This window comes from Takifugu flavidus, chromosome 12 (assembly GCF_003711565.1).
Source record: "Takifugu flavidus isolate HTHZ2018 chromosome 12, ASM371156v2, whole genome shotgun sequence".
In the NCBI taxonomy this organism is placed as follows: domain Eukaryota; kingdom Metazoa; phylum Chordata; class Actinopteri; order Tetraodontiformes; family Tetraodontidae; genus Takifugu; species Takifugu flavidus.
Window position 1 is genome coordinate 421,550 of NC_079531.1, and position 22,430 is coordinate 443,979.

At 54.3% G+C, this 22,430-nt stretch overlaps 2 protein-coding genes across 9 annotated transcripts; one reads left to right on the forward strand and one right to left on the reverse strand.

Annotated features, from left to right (window-relative positions):
• Positions 1-5,290: 5,290 nt before the first annotated feature.
• LOC130534682 (segment polarity protein dishevelled homolog DVL-3) lies at positions 5,291-14,963 on the reverse strand. Of its 8 annotated transcripts, none has more exons than XM_057049076.1 (15): positions 14,634-14,962; positions 14,176-14,245; positions 13,922-14,052; positions 13,788-13,855; positions 13,582-13,726; positions 12,656-12,752; positions 12,468-12,537; positions 10,305-10,444; positions 10,145-10,221; positions 9,654-9,721; positions 9,454-9,534; positions 8,043-8,177; positions 7,232-7,399; positions 6,057-6,221; positions 5,291-5,979 (listed from the first exon to the last, which is right to left on the reverse strand). In XM_057049076.1, exons 1-15 carry the CDS (start codon positions 14,798-14,800, stop codon positions 5,747-5,749), a joined length of 1,815 nt encoding a protein of 604 aa, XP_056905056.1. In that variant the 5' UTR covers positions 14,801-14,962; the 3' UTR covers positions 5,291-5,746. The 8 variants fall into 8 exon arrangements, with proteins under 8 accessions (XP_056905056.1, XP_056905054.1, XP_056905055.1 ...); XM_057049074.1 differs by having other exon boundaries at positions 13,582-13,729; XM_057049075.1 differs by having other exon boundaries at positions 6,057-6,218; positions 13,582-13,729; positions 14,634-14,961.
• A 520-nt stretch (positions 14,964-15,483) lies between these two features.
• On the forward strand, positions 15,484-22,274 carry abcf3 (ATP-binding cassette, sub-family F (GCN20), member 3). The gene is made up of 21 exons (XM_057049073.1): positions 15,484-15,641; positions 16,427-16,574; positions 16,998-17,074; positions 17,143-17,198; positions 17,304-17,401; positions 18,050-18,172; positions 18,242-18,508; positions 18,620-18,700; positions 18,790-18,849; positions 18,959-19,015; positions 19,269-19,291; positions 19,672-19,727; positions 19,804-20,004; positions 20,070-20,146; positions 20,642-20,686; positions 20,758-20,890; positions 20,985-21,073; positions 21,197-21,288; positions 21,505-21,637; positions 21,722-21,809; positions 21,885-22,274. Exons 1-21 carry the CDS (start codon positions 15,569-15,571, stop codon positions 22,041-22,043), a joined length of 2,136 nt encoding a protein of 711 aa, XP_056905053.1. The 5' UTR covers positions 15,484-15,568; the 3' UTR covers positions 22,044-22,274.
• Positions 22,275-22,430: the final 156 nt, after the last annotated feature.

The following is a 22,430-nucleotide window of genomic DNA, read 5'->3' on the forward strand; positions in this document are numbered from 1 at the left end:
GGAGGGAGGACGGAGGATGGACGGAGGGACGGGTGGAGGACGGAGGGAGGACGGAGGGACGACGGAGGGACGGAGGGAGGACGGAGGGACGGGTGGAGGACGGAGGGACGGTGGAGGACGGAGGGAGGACGGAGGGAGGACGGAGGGACGGAGGAGGACGGAGGGACGGAGGACAGAGGACGGCATTATGGGTATCCTGCTGATCCCTCCACCCAACACACATTACCGAGAGAGCGTGTGTGTGCATGTGTGTGTGCATGTGTGCGCGTGTGAGTGTGTGTGTGCATGTGTGCGCGTGTGAGTGTGTGTGTGCATGTGTGCGCGTGTGAGTGTGTGTGCATGTGTGCGCGTGTGTGTGTGCACGTGTGCAGGTGCAGGTGTGTGTGACTCCCCAGGTGAGACGTCTGCCAGACAAAAGAGAAACAGAAATGCTGATTTTCCGGAATGATCCCAACTTCCGAGCGTTCCTGGGCAGCGCTCCGAAGGCGTCCTGGCACCAGCACAGGTGTGGTCTCACCTGTCCTACGACCGGGTCAGTGAGGAAGCTGCGGGTTCGGGATCCCCGGGGGACCCGCCGGGCCAGACGACGGCCGCCACGCCGGATTTTCTTTAGGTTTTGATTTTCTCATTGGAAACTCACAAAAATCAAAACCTAAAAAAACAACAGAGCGGCAGAGGTGGCACTTCCTGTCTACACTGGAAGCACTTCCTGTTTGTTTGTGGGCCCCAAATCTGTGGTGGCGTTCTCCTGGAGGAGGCGTTCTCCTGGAGGAGGAGTTCTTCTCCTGGAGGAGGCGTTCTTCTCCTGGAGGAGGAGTTCTTCTCCTGGAGGAGGAGTTCTCCTGGAGGAGGCGTTCTCCTGGAGGAGGAGTTCTTCTCCTGGAGGAGGTGTTCTCCTGGAGGAGGAGTTCTTCTCCTGGAGGAGGAGTTCTTCTCCTGGAGGCGTTCTTCTCCTGGAGGAGGCGTTCTCCTGGAGGAGGAGTTCTCCTGGAGGAGGAGTTCTTCTCCTGGAGGAGGAGTTCTTCTCCTGGAGGCGTTCTTCTCCTGGAGGAGGCGTTCTCCTGGAGGAGGCGTTCTCCTGGAGGAGGAGTTCTCCTGGAGGAGGAGTTCTTCTCCTGGAGGAGGCGTTCTTCTCCTGGAGGAGGAGTTCTCCTGGAGGAGGTGTTCTTCTCCTGGAGGAGGAGTTCTTCTCCTGGAGGAGGCGTTCTTCTCCTGGAGGAGGCGTTCTCCTGGAGGAGGTGTTCTTCTCCTGGAGGAGGAGTTCTTCTCCTGGAGGAGGAGTTCTTCTCCTGGAGGAGGCGTTCTCCTGGAGGAGGAGTTCTTCTCCTGGAGGAGGCGTTCTTCTCCTGGAGGAGGAGTTCTCCTGGAGGAGGTGTTCTCCTGGAGGAGGCGTTCTTCTCCTGGAGGAGGAGTTCTCCTGGAGGAGGCGTTCTCCTGGAGGAGGAGTTCTTCTCCTGGAGGAGGAGTTCTTCTCCTGGAGGAGGCGTTCTCCTGGAGGAGGAGTTCTTCTCCTGGAGGAGGCGTTCTTCTCCTGGAGGAGGAGTTCTCCTGGAGGAGGCGTTCTCCTGGAGGAGGAGTTCTTCTCCTGGAGGAGGCGTTCTTCTCCTGGAGGAGGAGTTCTCCTGGAGGAGGTGTTCTCCTGGAGGAGGCGTTCTTCTCCTGGAGGAGGCGTTCTCCTGAGGAGGCGTTCTTCTCCTGGAGGAGGCGTTCTTCTCCTGGAGGAGGAGTTCTCCTGGAGGAGGCGTTCTTCTGGAGGAGGCGTTCTTCTCCTGGAGGCGTTCTTCTCCTGGAGGAGGCGTTCTTCTCCTGGAGGCGTTCTCCTGGAGGAGGCGTTCTTCTCCTGGAGAGGCGTTCTTCTCCTGGAGGAGGCGTTCTTCTCCTGGAGGAGGCGTTCTCCTGGAGGAGGCGTTCTTCTGGAGGAGGCGTTCTTCTCCTGGAGGAGGCGTTCTTCTCCTGGAGGAGGAGTTCTCCTGGAGGAGGCGTTCTCCTGGAGGAGGCGTTCTTCTGGAGGAGGTGTTCTTCTCCTGGAGGAGGCGTTCTCCTGGAGGAGGCGTTCTTCTGGAGGAGGCGTTCTTCTCCTGGAGGAGGCGTTCTTCTCCTGGAAGAGGAGTTCTCCTGGAGGAGGCGGGACATCCCAGCCAGGTGTGGAGCAGCTGCCCTGTGAGGAGACAACGCCGTCATGATTAAATGATTAAACCACAAATCTAGAGGCAACAAAATGAAACTGTGATATTTAAAGTGATGAAAATAAGAGTTCTCCAATAACAGACTCAGGTGTGTCACGCTGTTTGTGTTCCACCTGGTGGTGAAAGTGAGGTTAGAACGAAGATGTTTAAATATTCAGCAGTGATGAAGGTTTGATGGCGGCTCAGTGGTGACCAGTAACACAGGTGATCCACACGGGCAGGTGATCCACACGGGCAGGTGATCCACAGTGGCAGGTGATCCACAGTGGCAGGTGATCCACACAGGCAGGTGATCCACACGGGCAGGTGATCCACAGTGGCAGGTGATCCACACGGGCAGGTGATCCACAGTGGCAGGTGATCCACACGGGCAGGTGACCCACATGGGCAGGTGATCCACATGGGCAGGTGATCCACACGGGCAGGTGATCCACACGGGCAGGTGATCCACAGTGGCAGGTGATCCACACGGGCAGGTGATCCACAGTGGCAGGTGATCCACACAGGCAGGTGATCCACACGGGCAGGTGATCCACAGTGGCAGGTGATCCACACAGGCAGGTGGTCCACACAGGCAGGTGGTCCACAGTGGCAGGTGATCCACACGGGCAGGTGACCCACACAGGCAGGTGATCCACAGTGGCAGGTGATCCACACAGGCAGGTGATCCACAGTGGCAGGTGATCCACAGTAGCAGGTGATCCACAGTGGCAGGTGATCCACACAGGCAGGTGATCCACAGTAGCAGGTGATCCACAGTGGCAGGTGATCCACACAGGCAGGTGATCCACAGTAGCAGGTGATCCACAGTGGCAGGTGGTCCACAGTGGCAGGTGATCCACAGTAGCAGGTGATCCACAGTGGCAGGTGATCCACAGTAGCAGGTGATCCACAGTGGCAGGTGATCCACAGTGGCAGGTGATCCACAGTAGCAGGTGATCCACAGTGGCAGGTGGTCCACAGTGGCAGGTGATCCACAGTGGCAGGTGGTCCACAGTGGCAGGTGATCCACAGTAGCAGGTGATCCACAGTAGCAGGTGATCCACAGTGGCAGGTGATCCACAGTGGCAGGTGATCCACAGTAGCAGGTGATCCACAGTGGCAGGTGATCCACACGGGCAGGTGGTCCACACAGTGGCAGGTGATCCACAGTGGCAGGTGATCCACACGGGCAGGTGATCCACACGGGCAGGTGATCCACACAGGCAGGTGATCCACAGTAGCAGGTGATCCACAGTGGCAGGTGATCCACAGTGGCAGGTGATCCACAGTGGCAGGTGATCCACAGTAGCAGGTGATCCACAGTGGCAGGTGATCCACAGTGGGGGCTCAGGACCCTGACATGATGTTGGAACTGGAGCTTTTGTTGCTGCCACATTCGCAGCATCCGACTGTGTTTTCCACCGTTTCCTAGCAACAGGCAGCACATTCCGGATGATGCAGATCACCTTCAGATCGGCACGTCCGTGTCCTCAGATCCAGCTGGGACACGGATCACGGATCCTCAGATCCAGCTGGGACACGGATCATGGATCCTCAGATCCCGCTGGACACGGATCACGGATCCTCAGATCCCGCTGGGACAGGGACCCTCAGATCCCGCTGGGACACGGATCATGGACCCTCAGATCCCGCTGGGACACGGATCGTGGATCCCCAGATCCCGCTGGGACACGGATCCCCAGATCCCGCTGGGACACGGATCGTGGATCCTCAGATCCCGCTGGGACACGGATCACGGATCCTCAGATCCTGCTGGGACACGGATCGTGGATCCTCAGATCCCGCTGGGACAGGGACGTGGCGGCGACTGCGTGGAACCGCTGATGATGGCAGTGGTTGTGGGTTTGCCCCCTGCTGAGAGGCCTTTACGTTGGTTTCCTCCCCTCGCTGACGTCATACAGGTTATTTAGAGACGCACCTCCCCCCTGTGACGGATGCTGGAGCGCTCGGCCATCATGGCTGACACCTGCCAATCAATCACACCTGTGCAGACACCAACGCTGATCCGGGATATAAAGGTGTGACACAGCCCGACTGACAGATGCTCTCAGGTTAATTGGTGTCACGATTGGCCAGTTTGACATCCGAGTCCGTCTCTATTAACATTAATTAACGACCATTTTAGTGTCCTCAGCCTCTTATTAATGCTGCACGTTCGCCATCTGTAATTAAGGTGTTTCGGGACCTACATGGATCATTTACCGACCCTGTGAGCGGATGTTCCAGATGTGCGCATCTTGATGGTGCGTTGAGGGCTGCAGATGTTGCCGGGATCTGCGCGTCCACGGCGGCTGTTCTCGCTCCACATTTAAAGGCTTCGTGTCGCCCAAACATGGCGAAGTTGTTTCTGCCATCTTCAGTTATTCACAGATGCAACATTAATAAAGGCTCATGAATCCGAATCATGGCCCCTTCAGGGAACCGCGGGGAGCAAAAACACCGAAAACTCGCCACAATGTTCAACAGAACCTCTGATTTCATCCGCAAAATTGCAACAATGCAGCGACCGATGAATGAAATAAAAAGGCGATGCGCGAATCGCCTGTGCGCGTTTGCGGGTCGAGATCGGGACGTTACCGCAGCGGTCCGACGGCAGCTGCAGTGCGGACGGACACACGGTTCCGTCCGGAACCTCCACGTTAAGAGTCCCAGCCGAGTCTCCAGCCTCCGTCCCAGAGAAGCGCCCCGGCTCAATCACGACGTTAGACCCTAACGATGAGTCCTGTCTCCTCCATGTCGGAGGCAAGATGTCGGAGGGAGTCAGCTGACCCGAACCTGGCCGCGTTCCATACAAAACATCCAGGTTCCTTCACTCAGGCCGCGGCGTCATTTCGGACCGAATCTTCAGGTCCAGTGAACGTTTTTTACCCGCCTTAAAAACGTTTGCTCGCTCGTTGAGCTAAAATGGCAGAAGAACGGCTCCAGTTGTCGAGCACTTGGCTGCCGTGCTGGTGGAGGAGGAAGCTGTGCGAAATGGGACGCGTCCCTCCCTCCCTGTCGGAGCGAACATGGCACAAACCAACGAAGCTAACACGTTCACGAACTGGGTTCAAGACCTCCCAGCACGATCCGGACCTGAAAACACGACCATGTTCAGTCTATAGACTCCATATGGGAATTTTTATTCCACGAAGCTGTGATTTGTAAAGAATAACGGAAGCCGTTTAGTCTTTGTGCGGGGGCTGGGGGCGGGGCCAACGCTAATGGCGCCTCCAAACTGGTCCATGTTCCTTAAATCAAATCCTGGAATCCAGCTGTTCCGCTCACAATTGACGCTCAGCGTGACAGTTTTAAATCTTTGATGACATTTTCATGAACTGGGCCGTTCTCCCCCTGTGATGGTTATAACATTTGTTCTGTGTAATGCAGGTTAATGTCATTAAATCACATTTCCAGACCGTCTGATGCTGCAGCAGCAATATTCTCCAGCTTCTCCAAGGAGAAGCTCACCGCCATTCCATAGTGAGGGTCGCTGTCTCAATGTCTGATTCTGAAACCTCATAGCATGGTGAACACATTAATTCTCTTATATTCATGTGGCCATGTTTCACTCAGGGTCAGATGACGTCTACAAAGAAATCTCGGGGGTTTCCTGTGGTCAGAAGGAAGGGCTGCTGGGGCGGGGAAAGGTCACCGTCGCTGACTACCGGAGGGTCTGTGCTGCCAGGAGGGTGGTTACTGACGGGGGGCTCTTCCTGAAGCAGAGCGCCTGCTTCCAGTCTGGCCGGCTCTGGTCCAGCCAGCCCACATCCCTGGTTGTCACTGTAATTTGACGGACAGCTGTGACTTCCTGCCGAGAGAAATCACAGAAGCGGTTGGGTTTTGGGGGGGTGGGGGGTTAAAATAGTGGGTAATGAAGAGGTTCACCTTCACTGGGCTGACTCCCTTTCTCGTCTCCTCCGTCCTCTGCTGGCAGCTGATGTAGGGGGAGAGGTGAGCTGTAGGGGTGAGGCGCTGGGTCCTGGTAGGGAAAGACGGGGGGCCACGCCGGGCCTGGAGGCTGAGCCACGGGCTCACAGTTGGCTCCATCTGCTGGTTGACCAAAAGCTTAATCTTGATCCAGCAGAGACAACACTATGGAGCCAAATCAGGGCCAAAGGATTTGATAGTTTGAAAAAAAAAAAGGAATCAAAATCTATCGTGCGGAACCGAAACCTTTGGTTTTCATGTTGAAATACAACCAGGTGTTACAATGTTTGACTGTCAGATTCAAAATGGGTTTTTTTTTCTGAATCTTACATTTTAAGATCTTTTTATGGTTTCAAAATTTATTTGGCTTCAGACCTTTTCTTCAGTTTCAGGTTCACATTTAAACCCCCTGATCTGGCGTAGCCCTAAACCTAACCCTGGCCCTAATCCTGGCCCTAACACTAAACCTGGCCCTTACCCTAACCCTGGATCTAACCCTGGCCCTAAAACTAACCCTAACCCTAACCCTAACCCTGGCCCTAACCCTGGCCCTAATCCTGGCCCTAACCCTAACCATGGCCCTAACCCTGGCCCTAATCCTGGCCCTAACACTAACCCTGGCCCAAACCCTGGCCCTAACCCTAAGCCTGGCCCTAACCCTAACCCTGGATCTAGCCCTAACCCTGGCCCTAACCCTAACCCTGGCCCTAACCCTAAGCCTGGCCCTAACACTAACCCTGGCCCAAACCCTGGCCCTAACCCTAAACCTGGCCCTTACCCTAACCCTGGATCTAGCCCTAACCCTGGCCCTAACCCTAACCCTGGCCCTAACCCTAAGCCTGGCCCTAATCCTAACCCTGGCCCTAACCCTAAACCTGGCCCTAATCCTAACCCTGGCCCTAACCCTAAACCTGGCCCTAATCCTAACCCTGGCCCTAACCCTAAACCTGGCCCTAACCCTAACCCTGGCCCTAAAATCCCCTCTTAGTCCTCGCTAAGACTTTTCCGGCTAGGTAAGGGCTCTCTGAGAGGACTCTAAGAACCTCTGTGAAGATGGGCCCAGGTGTGTTAGAGAAGAACCTCCAGCTCTTTTTCTTTCAGAAGTCTCAACAGAAGATGCTCCTTGTCCTCACCTTCACACAGATCTCCAAACACATAGTAGCACTGCTCAGAAAAGGTGACCTTGTTGATGGTGTGACGGATGTAACCGGCCTTCAGCAGATTCCCTGCATATTTGCGAGCTTCTCGACGGTCAACAAAGCCTTCAACATTTCTGTGGAGCCAGTCCACCACCTCTGACCCTGGACAGACCAGAGAAAAAGAACCCCTATTAGGTTTGGTTCCCACTTCTGCTGTAGATGAAGTCGTCTCCAATCACAGCAGCAATTACCTCTGGGAAATGAAGTTCCCCACCCAGGACAGCCCAGGATGATCAGTTAAGAACATTGGGAGCAGTGGTGTGCTCAGCTAGCTCTGGACGGTGCTACAGCACCTGCCCTCTGGTCCAGCTCGGTTGTTATGTTTTTCTTTTCCAGTGTATGGGGCCCATGTTGGGGCCCATGTTGCTATGACCATGGATCAGGTCTTGGTTAAAGGCCTCTTACACAAGAACAACCCCCCTCTATTGTGATGCTTGCACAGCTGCAGACCTCTTCCCACCAGCCAGGTAACATGTGAATCAATGAAATGTGTTGTGTTCCCCGAAGCCTTCGCTGCCAAGCTTTAAACAGATGCTAGCCAAAATCGCTAATAGCTAACGTGAGGACTACCACACGATCAACGCTTGTATGTCACTGAGCACCTGCTCCCAAAAATGGCCACGGACACCACTGCTTGGAATACCGTTGCTCAGTAACTCTTTTCTTCTTGTAGCTCCTCCTGAGAGGGTACCGGTGCTTCGGTCAAACGCGTTTGATTTCAATATTAGGGTCAAACTGGACTCACCAATGAAGGCGCTGCGAATGGTGATCTTCAACCACATCCGATCTCGGACCTCCAGTCCTGACTCAGGATTGGCCATCGCCCTGACAACTGCTGGCATGTCACTCTGAATGGTCAGGTGGTGTTCCTCATGAAGGCCTGGAACATCAGATTATTGAGGGACTCCAGGATGGAGTAATGGTGGATGGGTGATGATGGAGGTATAGATGATGGAGGCATAGATGATGGAGGTATAGATGATGGAGGCATAGATGATGGAGGTATAGATGATGGAGGCATAGATGATGGAGGCATAGATGATGGAGGTATAGATGATGGAGGCATAGATGATGAAGGCATAGATGATGGAGGCATAGATGATGAAGGTATAGATGATGGAGGCATAGATGATGGAGGTATAGATGATGGAGGCATAGATGATGGAGGCATGGATGATGGAGGCATAGATGATGGAGGTATAGATGATGAAGGTATAGATGGAGGTATAGATGATGGAGGGTTTAGATGATGGAGGTATAGATGATGGAGGCATGGATGATGGAGGCATAGATGATGGAGGTATAGATGATGGAGGCATGGATGATGGAGGCATAGATGATGGAGGCATAGATGATGGAGGCATAGATGATGAAGGTATAGATGATGGAGGCATAGATGATGGAGGTATAGATGATGGAGGCATAGATGATGGAGGCATAGATGATGGAGGTATAGATGATGGAGGCATAGATGATGGAGGTATAGATGATGGAGGCATAGATGATGAAGGCATAGATGGAGGCATAGATGATGGAGGTATAGATGGAGGCATAGATGATGGAGGTATAGATGGAGGCATAGATGATGGAGGCATAGATGATGGAGGGTTTAGATGATGGAGGTATAGATGATGGAGGCATAGATGATGGAGGCATAGATGATGGAGGCATAGATGATGGAGGTATAGATGATGGAGGGTTAGATGATGGAGGTATAGATGATGGAGGCATAGATGATGGAGGTATAGATGGAGGCATAGATGATGGAGGCATAGATGGAGGCATAGATGATGGAGGTATAGATGGAGGCATAGATGATGGAGGCATAGATGATGGAGGCATAGATGATGGAGGCATAGATGATGGAGGTATAGATGATGGAGGTATAGATGATGGAGGCATAGATGATGGAGGTATAGATGATGGAGGCATAGATGATGGAGGCATAGATGATGGAGGTATAGATGATGGAGGTATAGATGGAGGCATAGATGATGGAGGTATAGATGATGGAGGTATAGATGATGGAGGCATAGATGATGGAGGTATAGATGGAGGCATAGATGATGGAGGTATAGATGATGGAGGGTTAGATGATGGAGGCATAGATGATGGAGGTTAGGTTGGGTTACAACAGATGATGATGGTGCTCTTACTGTAGGGTGGGGGGAGCGTGCCCGTCATGGCAGCAGTGTGTGACACCCAGGCAGCAGGATCAATGGGACGAACAGGCTCGCCTCCAGGAACACGGAGGGTTGACAAGGACATCAGACTGTCAGTAGAGTAACACCTGTGTGCGTCTAAGGTAAAGACTTACTGTTGAGGGAGCAGATAAAGGAAAAGAGCCCAGACTCACCTCTTGGCAGAATGAAGCAGCTCTGTGGGTTTGGATCCCAACACTTGGCCACCGTTAAGGTGATGGGACTGAAGGAGCAGAGGAACAGAGAGGAGATGCAGCTCTCAGACAACATATGGACCCATTTATTGATTTATTGATGGATAAAAACCACACATATAACACAGAATGGTCAACTCCCATTATATGAACAGAAGAATGAATATAAAATTAACCCTAAAAGACCATCAGGTCATTTAGCCATGGAGATCCTGTGAGGGTTTCAGAGTTCTAGAGGACCAGTGAAGGACATCACGTCCACTGGGTTCCTGTGGCAGTGCCAGGGTCCACCTTCATCTGGGCCCCTAGAACCTCGTCCCACATCTGAAGGCCTCCACGTTCAGAGGAAAGATGGCGACGGAACCCTCATATTCCAAACTTTGCAACGCCCTCAAGCACAAGTAACCCCAGTAAAGCAGTCGTGCTCCTCATGGTGGGGGAGCATTTCTCACCCGGGGTTGTGGACGACGTCTCTCAGTACCTGGACGGCATCATCATTAGTCATGTTCTCAAAGTTGGTGTCGTTCACCTGATACACACAGAGCAGATTGTTACTGAGGTATTAGTACTGCAGTTCCTGCAGTAACAGGTGCGTAGCAGCAGTATTAGCACCTGGAGTAGCATGTCTCCGGGCTCGATGCGTCCGTCTGCTGCCACGGCCCCTCCCTTCATGATGGAGCCGATGTAGATGCCTCCATCACCTCTGTCGTTACTCTGACCAACAATACTGATGCCCAGAAAGTTAAACCTCTCTAGGACACACAGACAAAGAGTCAGTCAGGCGCTGCTGCGTAGGTGGCGTACGTACAGGTGCCCTCTAGGTGGCGTACGTACAGGTGCCCTCTAGGAGGCGTACGTACCGGTGCCCTCTAGGTGGTGTACAGGTGCCCTCTAGGTGGCGTACAGGTGCCCTCTAGGTGGCGTACGTACAGGTGCCCTCTAGGTGGCGTACAGGTGCCCTCTAGGTGGCGTACAGGTGCCCTCTAGGTGGCGTACGTACAGGTGCCCTCTAGGTGGCGTACAGGTGCCCTCTAGGTGGCGTACGTACAGGTGCCCTCTAGGTGGCGTACAGGTGCCCTCTAGGTGGCGTACGTAGGTGCCCTCTAGGTGGCGTACAGGTGCTCTCTAGGTGGCGTACAGGTGCCCTCTAGGTGGCGTACGTACAGGTGCCCTCTAGGTGGTGTACAGGTGCCCTCTAGGTGGCGTAGTACAGGTGCCCTCTAGGTGGCGTACAGGTGCCCTCTAGGTGGCGTACAGGTGCTCTCTAGGTGGCGTACAGGTGCCCTCTAGGTGGCGTACGTACAGGTGCCCTCTAGGTGGCGTACAGGTGCCCTCTAGGTGGCGTACGTACAGGTGCCCTCTAGGTGGCGTACAGGTGCCCTCTAGGTGGCGTACAGGTGCCCTCTAGGTGGCGTACGTACAGGTGCCTCTAGGTGGCGTACAGGTGCTCTCTAGGTGGCGTACGTACAGGTGCCCTCTAGGAGGCGTACCTACAGGTGCCCTCTAGGCGGCGTACGTACAGGTGCCCTCTAAGCGGCGTACGTACAGGTGCCCTCTAGGCGGCGTACGTACAGGTGCCCCTAAGCGGCGTACGTACAGGTGCCCTCTAGGTGGCGTACGTACAGGTGCCCTCTAGGAGGCGTACGTACAGGTGCCCTCTAAGCGGCGTACGTACAGGTGCCCTCTAGGTGGCGTACGTACAGGTGCCCTCTAGGAGGCGTACCTACAGGTGCCCTCTAGGTGGCGTACATACAGGTGCCCTCTAGGTGGCGTACAGGTGCCCTCTAGGTGGCGTACAGGTGCCCTCTAGGTGGCGTACATATAGGTGCCCTCTAGGTGGCGTACAGGTGCTCTCTAGGTGGCGTATGTACAGGTGCCCTCTAGGTGGCGTACATATAGGTGCCCTCTAGGTGGCGTACATATAGGTGCCCTCTAGGTGGTGTACAGGTGCCCTCTAGGTGGTGTACAGGTGCTCTCTAGGTGGCGTACGTACAGGTGCCCTCTAGGTGGCGTACATATAGGTGCCCTCTAGGTGGCGTACGTACAGGTGCCCTCTAGGTGGCGTACAGGTGCCCTCTAGGTGGCGTACAGGTGCCTCTAGGTGGCGTACGTACAGGTGCTCTCTAGGTGGCGTACGTACAGGTGCCCTCTAGGTGGCGTACGTACAGGTGCCCTCTAGGTGGCGTACAGGTGCCCTCTAGGTGGTGTACGTACAGGTGCCCTCTAGGTGGCGTACATATAGGTGCCCTCTAGGTGGCGTACGTACAGGTGCCCTCTAGGTGGCGTATATAGGTGCCCTCTAGGTGGCGTACAGGTGCCCTCTAGGTGGCGTACGTACAGGTGCCCTCTAGGTGGCGTACAGGTGCCCTCTAGGTGGCGTACAGGTGCCCTCTAGGTGGCGTACGTACAGGTGCCCTCTAGGTGGCGTACGTACAGGTGCCCTCTAGGTGGCGTACAGGTGCGTGCAGGAGTTAAAGCCATAGGCTGATATAAGGAGCCGTAGCTGCCACTAAAGGGTGGGTAGAGTCCTCAACAGTGGTCAAACAAAGGAAGGTGGCCTTTAAGTTGCCTCTTACCCCCCTGGGGGGCATCACAGCATCACTGGGCTTCAGCCGTGGGGCTTTTGTACCATAATAACCCATCGCTGAGTAATTAATGTAACTGGAAGAGTTCCGTCATGTTTAAACGTAGCAGCAAACACATGTGAGAGCAGCCGTCTCCATGGAAACGCTACTGCGGTATCACCACGAGACACCAAAGCTTTGCTGTACTCACCCATGTTCAGAGTGACAGTGACAACGCTGAGAGACATGGTGGAGTCGGTGATGCTGCTGAACGACACGGACTGACACACAACAGGACAGACGGACAGAGAGGAGAGACAGGTCAACAGAGAGAAACCTGGAAGACAGACGAGGACCGGACAGGACTGAGTGTGTGTGTGTGTGAGTGTGAGTGTGTACCCTCTCCATTTGGGAGGTCTTGGGCCTGCGGTGGCGGCGGCGCTGGCGCCTGATGAGTTGCGGTGACGGGCTGCTCGGCCCCGTTGACTGGCTGAACCTGAGGACACCAAAAAAGGAGATCAGCTGCTTTATGTCCTCACAGCTACACAAAAACACCATCACATCATCATCCACTAAAGATGAAAGGATGAACATGTCATTGTGAAAAAGCCTTTACCTGAAAAATCAAAGATAAAAACAAGACACTAAAATCCAGAGCTGAGAATAAAACCTGCGATTGTCCGAGGGACAAAAGTCTGAAGTTGTGCGTCAGTGGAGCAAGTACGTGTCAGGACCCCTGGACACATTTATATGATGTCAACGTTGAGCCATGTGACCTGACGCAGCCAATCAAAAGAGGCTTTGCTGAGCAGCCTGTAAACAGCTGAACTGGAGCAGAAAAACGGGACCTGAGGGCAGGTATCAGCCAATCAGAGTGGGAGCTGCCACATTGTGTCCCTGCGCTTCGCCCTGCTTAGCCTAGCGTAGCATGATGGAAGGAAGAGAATCTACTGTGGTCATACAGCAGCTGCAGCTCTGCTGGGTTTAATGGTGAAACTGGAGGAGAGCCACTCTGGTATTACAGAGGGAGCCGACTGACACATCCGACCCACAGCCTCCCTGCAGGGGGCCGCAGTGACCCGTCACCCTCTGAAGCTAACAATCCCCAGAACTGTTTCAGCTAACGGAGGCAGCAGCTCAGAGGGACGTCACGTCCTTTCTGCTCCTCTTTTCTTCTGTCTTCGCTGGTCTGGTGGCCCAGAGGGAGGGTCACCGTGCTCGTGTGTGCACGTGTGGCCTCACATCCAAATCCACCTTCAACACAAATGTTTCTTCTTGCTCTGTGAGAAATGTGCGAACATCGGTGCGCTGGTGTGTGTTTTAACCTTCCTCCTGAGTCGTCCCCCGAGGAGCAGAAGCTGGTGGTCTCCAGTTGGCTGCTCTGCTGAGTGGAGGAACCTTCACCTCCACCTGGCTGCTCTGCCTCCTCCCGGTCTGGGAGGTGGGGGGTCTGGCCATTCAGGAGGCTCCCTGCTAATCAGAGGGGTTAAAGACGACTCTGGGGGTCAGGTGATGACCTCGCCTTGCTCACCTGTCTCTTTCGCTCCTCCCTGTGGCGAAGGGACAGGCCTGACCTCTGACCTCTGTATATCAGCAGCACTGATAGGCAGATGGATAGATTAGCCACTCTGACGTGGAACAGGTCCACCTAACACTTGCACTCACTGAAAGGACGGTGGCCGAGAATCACCGATTCCACCCGTCCTCTCTGTGGGGGGCAGGGTCAGGCCGCCGCCCACGGCTGGAACGAGGGGAGGGTCGCCGGAGTCTGACTGGCAGGCGTCTGTCGAGACCAGCTGGAGCGAGACCAGGATGGATTTATCATTTCAGAGCCATGCCACAAGTCCTGTTACTGTAGGAACATAAGTGATAAAGAGTGTGTGTGTGTGTGTGTGTGTGAGAGAGAGAGAGTGTTTGACCCAGCAGACGACTCGTCCATTCACACACGGCAGCCTGGCGGCGTCATCGCTGACCTCCTCTTTAACCACCCTGCAGAGAGGCGTCAGCATCATCTCAAAGGTGTCTGTCCAGTTAAAGGTCTCAGTGATATCCCATAATAATGGAGCTACACACACATGGACGCTCACCTGGTTGCCCAGTATTAAAACAGCAAGGTAGCAGTTCGGGCTTTGACCATCAGTGTTTCTAAAATGTTTTTAGGCCATAAATAAAATGTATTTGTCTATTTTAGCAAGAAAAACACAAACGTAAACACACGATATTGTTGTTAGCTTAGCAGCGACCTCGAGATGTGCTCAGAATGTGAGTTTCATCAATAAAAATGCACCTGCCAGTCAGGCCTCATCGTGGTGAAACGGAACATTTATTTTGTTTCTAAGGGTTGCCATGGCAACGCAGCACTAACCACACGACTCACCCGAAGTCGTCATCCACTGCTTTAAAAAAGAATTTAAGGTTGGGTTTGTTCAGGACCCGTTTGAAGTCCGCCAGGGTGACGCGCTGCGCGGGCACGTTGATTCGGATCAGGTAGGGGGTGTCCTGGTCCTCCATGTGGTAAATAACCCGGGTCTCCGTGTCCTCCATCCTGTCCGGTTCTGCGGTACCCTGGAGGACACACGCTCGTCCGCCCCGCTGCCTCGCAGGTCCTGGTGGATACTGGTCCAGATGTTCGGTTCGGTCCAGCAGCAGCAGGGCTCAGATGCGCACAGTATCCTCCGGAAGTCAGACCGCTATCAAAACACGACTTTGTTACGCCACTTCCGTTTGAGCCCTTCAGAATAAGAGACGCTGCTGGCTGCTCCCGCACGTTAGCAGCTACATGTCGCCCACAAAACACACCCAGAACGGTCGTATCGGTTTATTCCACCCGCTTTTTGAGTGCGGGAGACCTTGTTTTCACCAGTTTGTTCCAGTTGATGTCACAATATAAGGAGCTCCAAAAGGACTTTCCCGAGTTGTAGATTGTAAGCGGCTTTACATGTATTTATTCAGGCATTGGTTTCTTTGTGATAGGTACCCTCTTAATGTAAATGCGCTATTAAAAGAGTCCTCATTTGTAATTCACAAATTATGTGGAGTGGTGGTTATAAACGAGAAAACGTCGGATTTGTCAAAGATGCACAATTTCTCCAGAACTGATATGACACGAACTAATTTCAACGTCACAGGTTGTCACCGCTGATGTTTTCTTAGAGAGAAAACTTAAGCTCGGCTTCGGTTTGTGATTTATTGCGATTTATTGTGATCTATTGCGATTTATTGTGATCTATTGCGATCGATTGCGCTTTAACGCGGCGCTGGCGCAGGTCTGCGCATGCGCAGAACCCCGCAGCCCAAGGCCGGCCGGCTAACATGGCGACGTACGTGGAGATTGTGAAGAACGAGTTTCCAGAGATTGATTCAGAGGTGTTCGCCTACATCACAGGTGAGAGTGCGGGCATGGAGGTGAATTCTGAGCCGCCGGCCCTCGAAACATTAAACATCAGGGCACATCAGTGTTGATTCAGTCCGATTTTAGCTCCGGAGCTAATGGGCTAATCCGGCTGCCTGTGGGCGAAGACAACGTGTTCCTGAGAGCAGAGTCTGCCTCAAAGGTCCATTAAACTGAAATATACATCTTTTTATCACTTCAGACCGGAAGTGATGGTTGAACAGAGTGTCCATGATATTTAGGAGGGAGGTGGTGCGTTCTGAGGCTCATCAGACTGGACCTTTGGGCCACTAACTGGACCCTTGGGCAGCTAACTGGACCTTTGGGCCACTAACTGGACCTTGGGCCACTAACTGGACCTTGGGCCACTAACTGGACCCTTGGGCAGCTAACTGGACCCTTGGGCAGCTAACTGGACCCTTGGGCAGCTAACTGGACCCTTGGGCAGCTAACTGGACCTTTGGGCAGCTAACTGGACCCTTGGTAACACCGGGAAGTCCAGCAGTCATTTCAGGCAAATGCGTTTTTGAAAATGACCCATGAACGCAGCGCGTTGGTGACGTCAGCAACGTTAAAGCCTCCGGTATCGATGAGTCTGATCGATCATCTTCTAATGAGACTTTAGAGACTTCTGAAGACTAAAGAGCCAGGAAAGAGAAGCCGAAGGTGTCTGCAGAGAAGTTCTGAGTGATCTCAAGAGATGTATGATGATGGTCGCTTCTAAAAATACCGTCCAGCTCCTGAAGGTGTGTGTGTGTGTGTGTGTGTGTGTGTTCCAGGGGTTCTGGACAGCGGTGGAGCAGAATTTGAGAACGATGAGGAGGTTTATGAAGCTATCGGAGGAGTTCTGCAGGAGGTGTCTGCTGACAGTAAAAACGAAGAGGACATCAGGAACATCTGCCTGCAGATGTTCAACACTCTCAAACTGTGAGTGAGACATTTTAAAGTCCACGGAACGGTCACTTCCTTCACGAGACGTTGGAGGAGAAGAGCCTTGTGTTGTCAGAAGTGTGTTAGGAATTCCGGAATTCCCTAAAACCCCGACCCTCTGCTGAGGACCTGGGATCCGGTTCACAGGGGGACAGGTGCAGCCACTTTAGTCCCTTCACATCAATATTCCGTCTGTAAAATGTAACGTTCCCGCTTCACTCGGCACCACTGGGAGCGGGGGGGCGGATCCGGGAGTCTTGGCAGCAGAGACGATGACGACCATCACTCGTCCCCCGGTTAATGACTTTAACCCCGATGAACCGCGTCTCTAAATACAGGAGGGCGTAGTATGAGCAGGTGTCTCCACGGAGACGTGGGGCAGCAGGTGCATCCCATAATGACAGGTTTCCCTGTGAACAGGAGCAGCTACGGGGGGGCCCAACGGCAGGTGCTGCTGGACGCTCCGGTGCAGCTGTCCCAGATCTCCGCAGGCGTCGGTAACTGCAGCTCCTGGATCTTCTCACCTGAGCCGGAGTGAGAACGTCTGACACCTTTTCTGTCTCAGTTACAGCAGCCACAGGAGTGGAGGGGATCTGGATGATGAAGCGGCCTCAGAACACCGTGAGCCCAACACACACGCAGCACCGTGGGGTCAAAGCCCCGTGGGGATCAAAGCCCCCTGGGGATCAAAGCCCCTTTGTTCATCACTTCCTGTCTGATCCTCAGACCGTCGACGCCAAGAAGCTGGAAAAGGCCGAAGCCAAACTGAGAGCGAAGCACGAACGGAGGAACGAGAAGGACTCGCAGAGGCCCTGCAGCCAGCTGTGGGTGCACGCGCACACGCACGCACGCGCACGCACGCACGCGCACGCACACAGTCACACACACACACACACACACAGAGTCTCACACACACACACACGCACACACAGACACACGCACGCACACAGTCACAACCACACACACACGCACGCACACAACACACACAGTCTCACACACGCACGCACACACACACACACACACACACACACAGTCTCACACACACACACACACACACACACACAGCTTCTGTCCTTCCTGATGTCCATGCTACTGTCCTTGCTTCTGTCCTTGCTGTCCTTCCTGATGTCCTTGCTTCTGTCCTTGCTGTCCTTCCTGATGTCCTTGCTACTGTCCTTGCTGTCCTTCCTGATGTCCTTGCTTCTGTCCTTGCTACTGTCCTTGCTTCTGTCCTTGCTGTCCTTCCTGATGTCCTTGCTTCTGTCCTTGCTGTCCTTCCTGATGTCCTTGCTACTGTCCTTGCTACTGTCCTTGCTTCTGTCCTTGCTGTCCTTCCTGATGTCCTTGCTTCTGTCCTTGCTGTCCTTCCTGATGTCCTTGCTTCTGTCCTTGCTGTCCATCGCGGTCTCTGTCCGCAGTAGAAACCCTGCCGTGGAGCAGGACCAGACTCACTCTCTGTCCTGTGTCCTCAGCGTCCTGGAGGAGGCCTCGGCCAGTCAGGCCAGCAGCAAGAAGGAGAGCCGAGTGGACCAGTCGGGGAAGAACCGCAGCTATGACATCCGCATAGAGAACTTTGATGTCTCCTTCGGAGAGAGGTGAGCGGCTGAGCTGCTGGAAGGTTCCTGTCTTTGTGCACTAACGTGAGACGAGGACGTTCCCTTCAGGTGTCTGCTGCAGGGGGCAGAGCTGTCTCTGGCCTTCGGCCGACGGTACGGTCTAGTTGGTCGGAATGGTTTAGGGAAGACGACGCTGTTAAAGATGTTGGCCAGTCGTAACCTGCGCGTTCCGGCTCACATATCTATCCTCCACGTGGAACAGGAAGTGGCCGGAGACGAGAAGACAGCGCTGCAGAGTGTCCTGGAGACCGACGTGCTCCGAGAGGCGCTGCTGAGGGAAGAAAAAAGTCTAAACGCTCGGATCGCTAACGGAACGTAAGAAACTAAAGCTAGCCTGAGCACAGCAGGATGAGGACACGGCCAGAGGCTCGTTGGACAGAACTGGACCCAACTGGACCCAACTCTCTCTTTGTGTTCTGGTCTTAGTGCTGAGGGGACCGACAGTGTTCGACTGTCAGAGATCTACAGCCACCTGGAGGAGATCGAAGCCGACAAAGCTCCAGCACGGTATCACCGGCACTCACACACTCCTGAAACACACACACACACACACTCAGTCCTCACCTTCGTCTCATTATGGACCTCTCTCCTCTCAGAGCCTCTGTCATTCTAGCTGGGCTTGGGTTCTCTTCAAAGATGCAACAGCAGGCCACAAAGTGAGTTCTCTCACCCCCACACACACACACACACACACACACACACACACACACGTGGGCCGTCAGAACGCTCGACATCATCGTGACATCATCGTGTGTGTGCCTTCAGGGAGTTTTCCGGTGGATGGAGGATGAGGTTGGCGTTGGCCAGAGCTCTTTTTGGTCGGTGAGTTTCTCGGTCTCGTGAACAAAGATGGCTGCCAGGACAGGAAGTGAAGCCTCCTGGTGCTGGCAGGACAGGAAGTGAAGCCTCCTGGTGCTGGCAGGACAGGAAGTGAAGCCTCCTGGTGCTGCCAGGACAGGAAGTGAAGCCTCCTGTCCTGGCAGGACAGGAAGTGAAGCCTCCTGGTGCTGCCAGGACAGGAAGTGAAGCCTGGTGCTGCGGCCTCTTGCCTGATTTGCTGCTGCTCTGTTTTCAGGCCTGATTTGCTGCTGCTGGACGGTGAGTCGGCTCCTCTACATGTATGTAAATGAACATCAGTGAGGTTCTAAAGGTGGTGCTGTGGTCAGCTCCGTTAAATGGACCTAGCATCGTTAGGGCTGCAGGCACCATCCACGGAAGCCAACATAATGTCAAGAAAATATCAATTTCAAAGGGCCAAAGTTGCTGCAACAGCGACGTAGTCCCTCATTCTTTGGTTTCTCTTGTTTCCCAGGTGACCTCCCCGTTTCTTATTTAAATTGTTAAAGCTTGTTTAATCTCAGAATTGTTGGTACCCATTTTATGGAAGTAATGCAACAGCTAAGGCAACAGCTAAGGGGCGTTGCCTTAGCAACACCACGGTCTGTCATGATGCGTTGCTTAAATCGTGCACGTTTCAGAGCCGACGAACATGTTGGATGTCCGAGCCATCCTGTGGTTGGAGAACTACCTGCAGGTCTGAGCTAGTTCCATTCCTGACATCCCAATGCTAAAGGGTTAGCGTAGCGCTGACGCCCGTCCTCTCTCCACAGACGTGGCAGTCCACCATCTTAGTCGTCTCCCACGACAGAAACTTCCTGAATGCGGTGGTGACAGATGTTGTCCACCTGCACTCCCAAAGACTGGACAGTTACCGTGGAGACTATGAAAACTTTGTTAAAACTAAAGAAGACCGACTAAAGAACCAGCACAGGGAGTACGAGGCCCAGCTGCAGTACAGACAACACATACAGGTACGGCCGCAGGACTGACGCCCAGCTGCTGCAGGAGTCCTGACCGTCTCACCTTTGCCTTCCAGGTCTTCATCGACAGGTTTCGCTACAATGCTAACAGAGCCGCGCAGGTCCAGAGCAAACTCAAACTCCTGGAGAAGCTGTGAGTACTCGCGCATGGCTGCACGGAGCACGTGCGCTCCTCTGGTCTGAGACCTCAGGCAACGTGCGCTCCTCTGGTCTGAGACCTCAGGCAACGTGCGCTCCTCTGGTCTGAGACCTCAGGCAACGTGCGCTCCTTGGTCTGAGACCTCAGGCAACGTGCGCTCCTCTGGTCTGAGACCTCAGGCAACGTGCGCTCCTCTGGTCTGAGACCTCAGGCAACGTGCGCTCCTCTGGTCTGAGACCTCAGGCAACGTGCGCTCCTTGGGTGCGGACCTCAGGCAACGTGCGCTCCTCTGGTCTGAGACCTGCAGTCAGTAGTGACAGTAACGGTGTCTGCGCTGCGCCCGCGTCGGCGCTGCGCCCGCGTCTGCGCTGCGCCCGTGTCGGCGCTGCGCCCGTGTCTGCGCTGCGCCCGCGTCGGCGCTGCGCCCGCGTCTGCGCTGCGCCCGTGTCTGCGCTGCACCTGATCATGACTGTGGTTTGTCTCCTGCAGGCCTGAACTGAAGCCCCTTGAAAAAGAGACAGAGGTGACTCTACGGTAGGAGGGCGCCTGCATGTGAGGAGGAACTTCCTGTTTGGGGGGGGCACTGACTGAATGATCGTTCACAGGTTCCCAGACAACATCGAGAAGTTGTCTCCTCCCATCCTGCAGCTGGACGAGGTGGAGTTCTACTACTCGCGGGACCAGCGGCTCTTTTCTGGACTCGACCTGTCCGCTGACCTGGACTCTCGGATCTGCATCGTACGTGTCGTGAACGGGCCGGAGGGGGCGGGGCCTCTGCTCTCCTCGCCACACCAGAGCAAAGCGTTGATTCTCTGCTGTCGTCTGCTGCCAGGTGGGCGAGAACGGGGCCGGGAAGTCCACCATCCTCAAGCTGCTCATGGGTGATCTGACACCGGTCAGCGGCGTGCGCCAGGCTCACAGGTACAGAACCCTGTCCAGGTTCAGTGGTGGTCCTGGTGCTGGTTCACAGAACGCCAGGGAACAATGTTGTGGTTTCCCATAAATGCTGAAACATTGGTCGTTACTGATTGGCTTTGTCTCCAGGAACTTAAAGATCGGCTACTTCAGCCAGCACCACGTGGATCAGCTGGACCTGACCGTGAACAGCATAGAACTTCTGCTCAACAAGTTTCCTGGTAACCACCTGCTGCCGTGTTGGGTGTGATGAGAGCGTTTTGGCAGATCTGCCTGTGGAGGTGGAGTTTTAAACGTTTAGACGTCTCTCGGACCAGCACGATGATGTGGGGGCCCGACGCCCACGTCTGCCTCGGCTCTCCTCACTCTCCTGCTGCTGTTCTGCTCAGAGCTTCATTGGCGCCGTCTCAACCTCAATGCTGATGTTCCCACCACAGGGCAGACGGAGGAGGAGTACCGCCACCAGCTGGGCCGCTACGGTATTACAGGAGAACTGGCCACGAGGCCGGTGGCCAGCCTGTCTGGAGGTCAGAAGAGTCGGGTGGCCTTTGCACAGATGACCATGCCGTGGTAGGAAAGGGTGGCAGGGTGGATGAGGACAAGAGTAACCATGGTGACAGGAGTAACCATGGTGATGCCATTTCTCTCCTCCAGTCCAAACTTCTACATCCTCGATGAACCAACCAACCACCTGGACATGGAGACCATCGAAGCTCTGGCTAAAGCGCTCAACAAGTTCAAGGTGCGCCTCGTTTTACTCCCCCGGCGTGGGCGGAGGCCGTGGGCGGAGTCTCAGCGCCGTGTTCTCGTGTTTCAGGGCGGCGTCGTTTTGGTGTCACATGACGAACGTCTGATCCGCCTGGTGTGCAAAGAGCTGTGGGTGTGTGAGGGCGGGAAGGTGCGACGCATCGACGGGGGCTTCGACGAGTACAGAGACATCCTGGAGGAGCAGTTCAGGAAGGAGGGCTACCTGTGAGGAGCCGTGACCACGCCCCCTCCCACCGGTCTGACCACGCCCCCTCCCACCTGGCCAGCCAGGTGACCATGAGCAGACGCTTTTGGCTCCGCCCAAACATCATCACGGTTTATTCCAAAGTTTTTCTGTCATCACTTTAAATCTGATGTCTTTTGTATCATCGGAGGCTTTCTCGGCCAGGGACTCAAACCAAGACACGTTCTTTCAAATAAAACCCGTCACATCATCCGACTCGACTCTGACTTTAGATTCTCAGCTCAAACGTCCCTCGAGATTTAGGAATAATTGGATTGAAGTGTGTAACAGATTTTTAAACCTCGCTAAAAACGGGGCGGAGCACAAACGTGAGGCAGCTCAGAGCTGTTGCCTTTAAACTTCTAAGCTTCT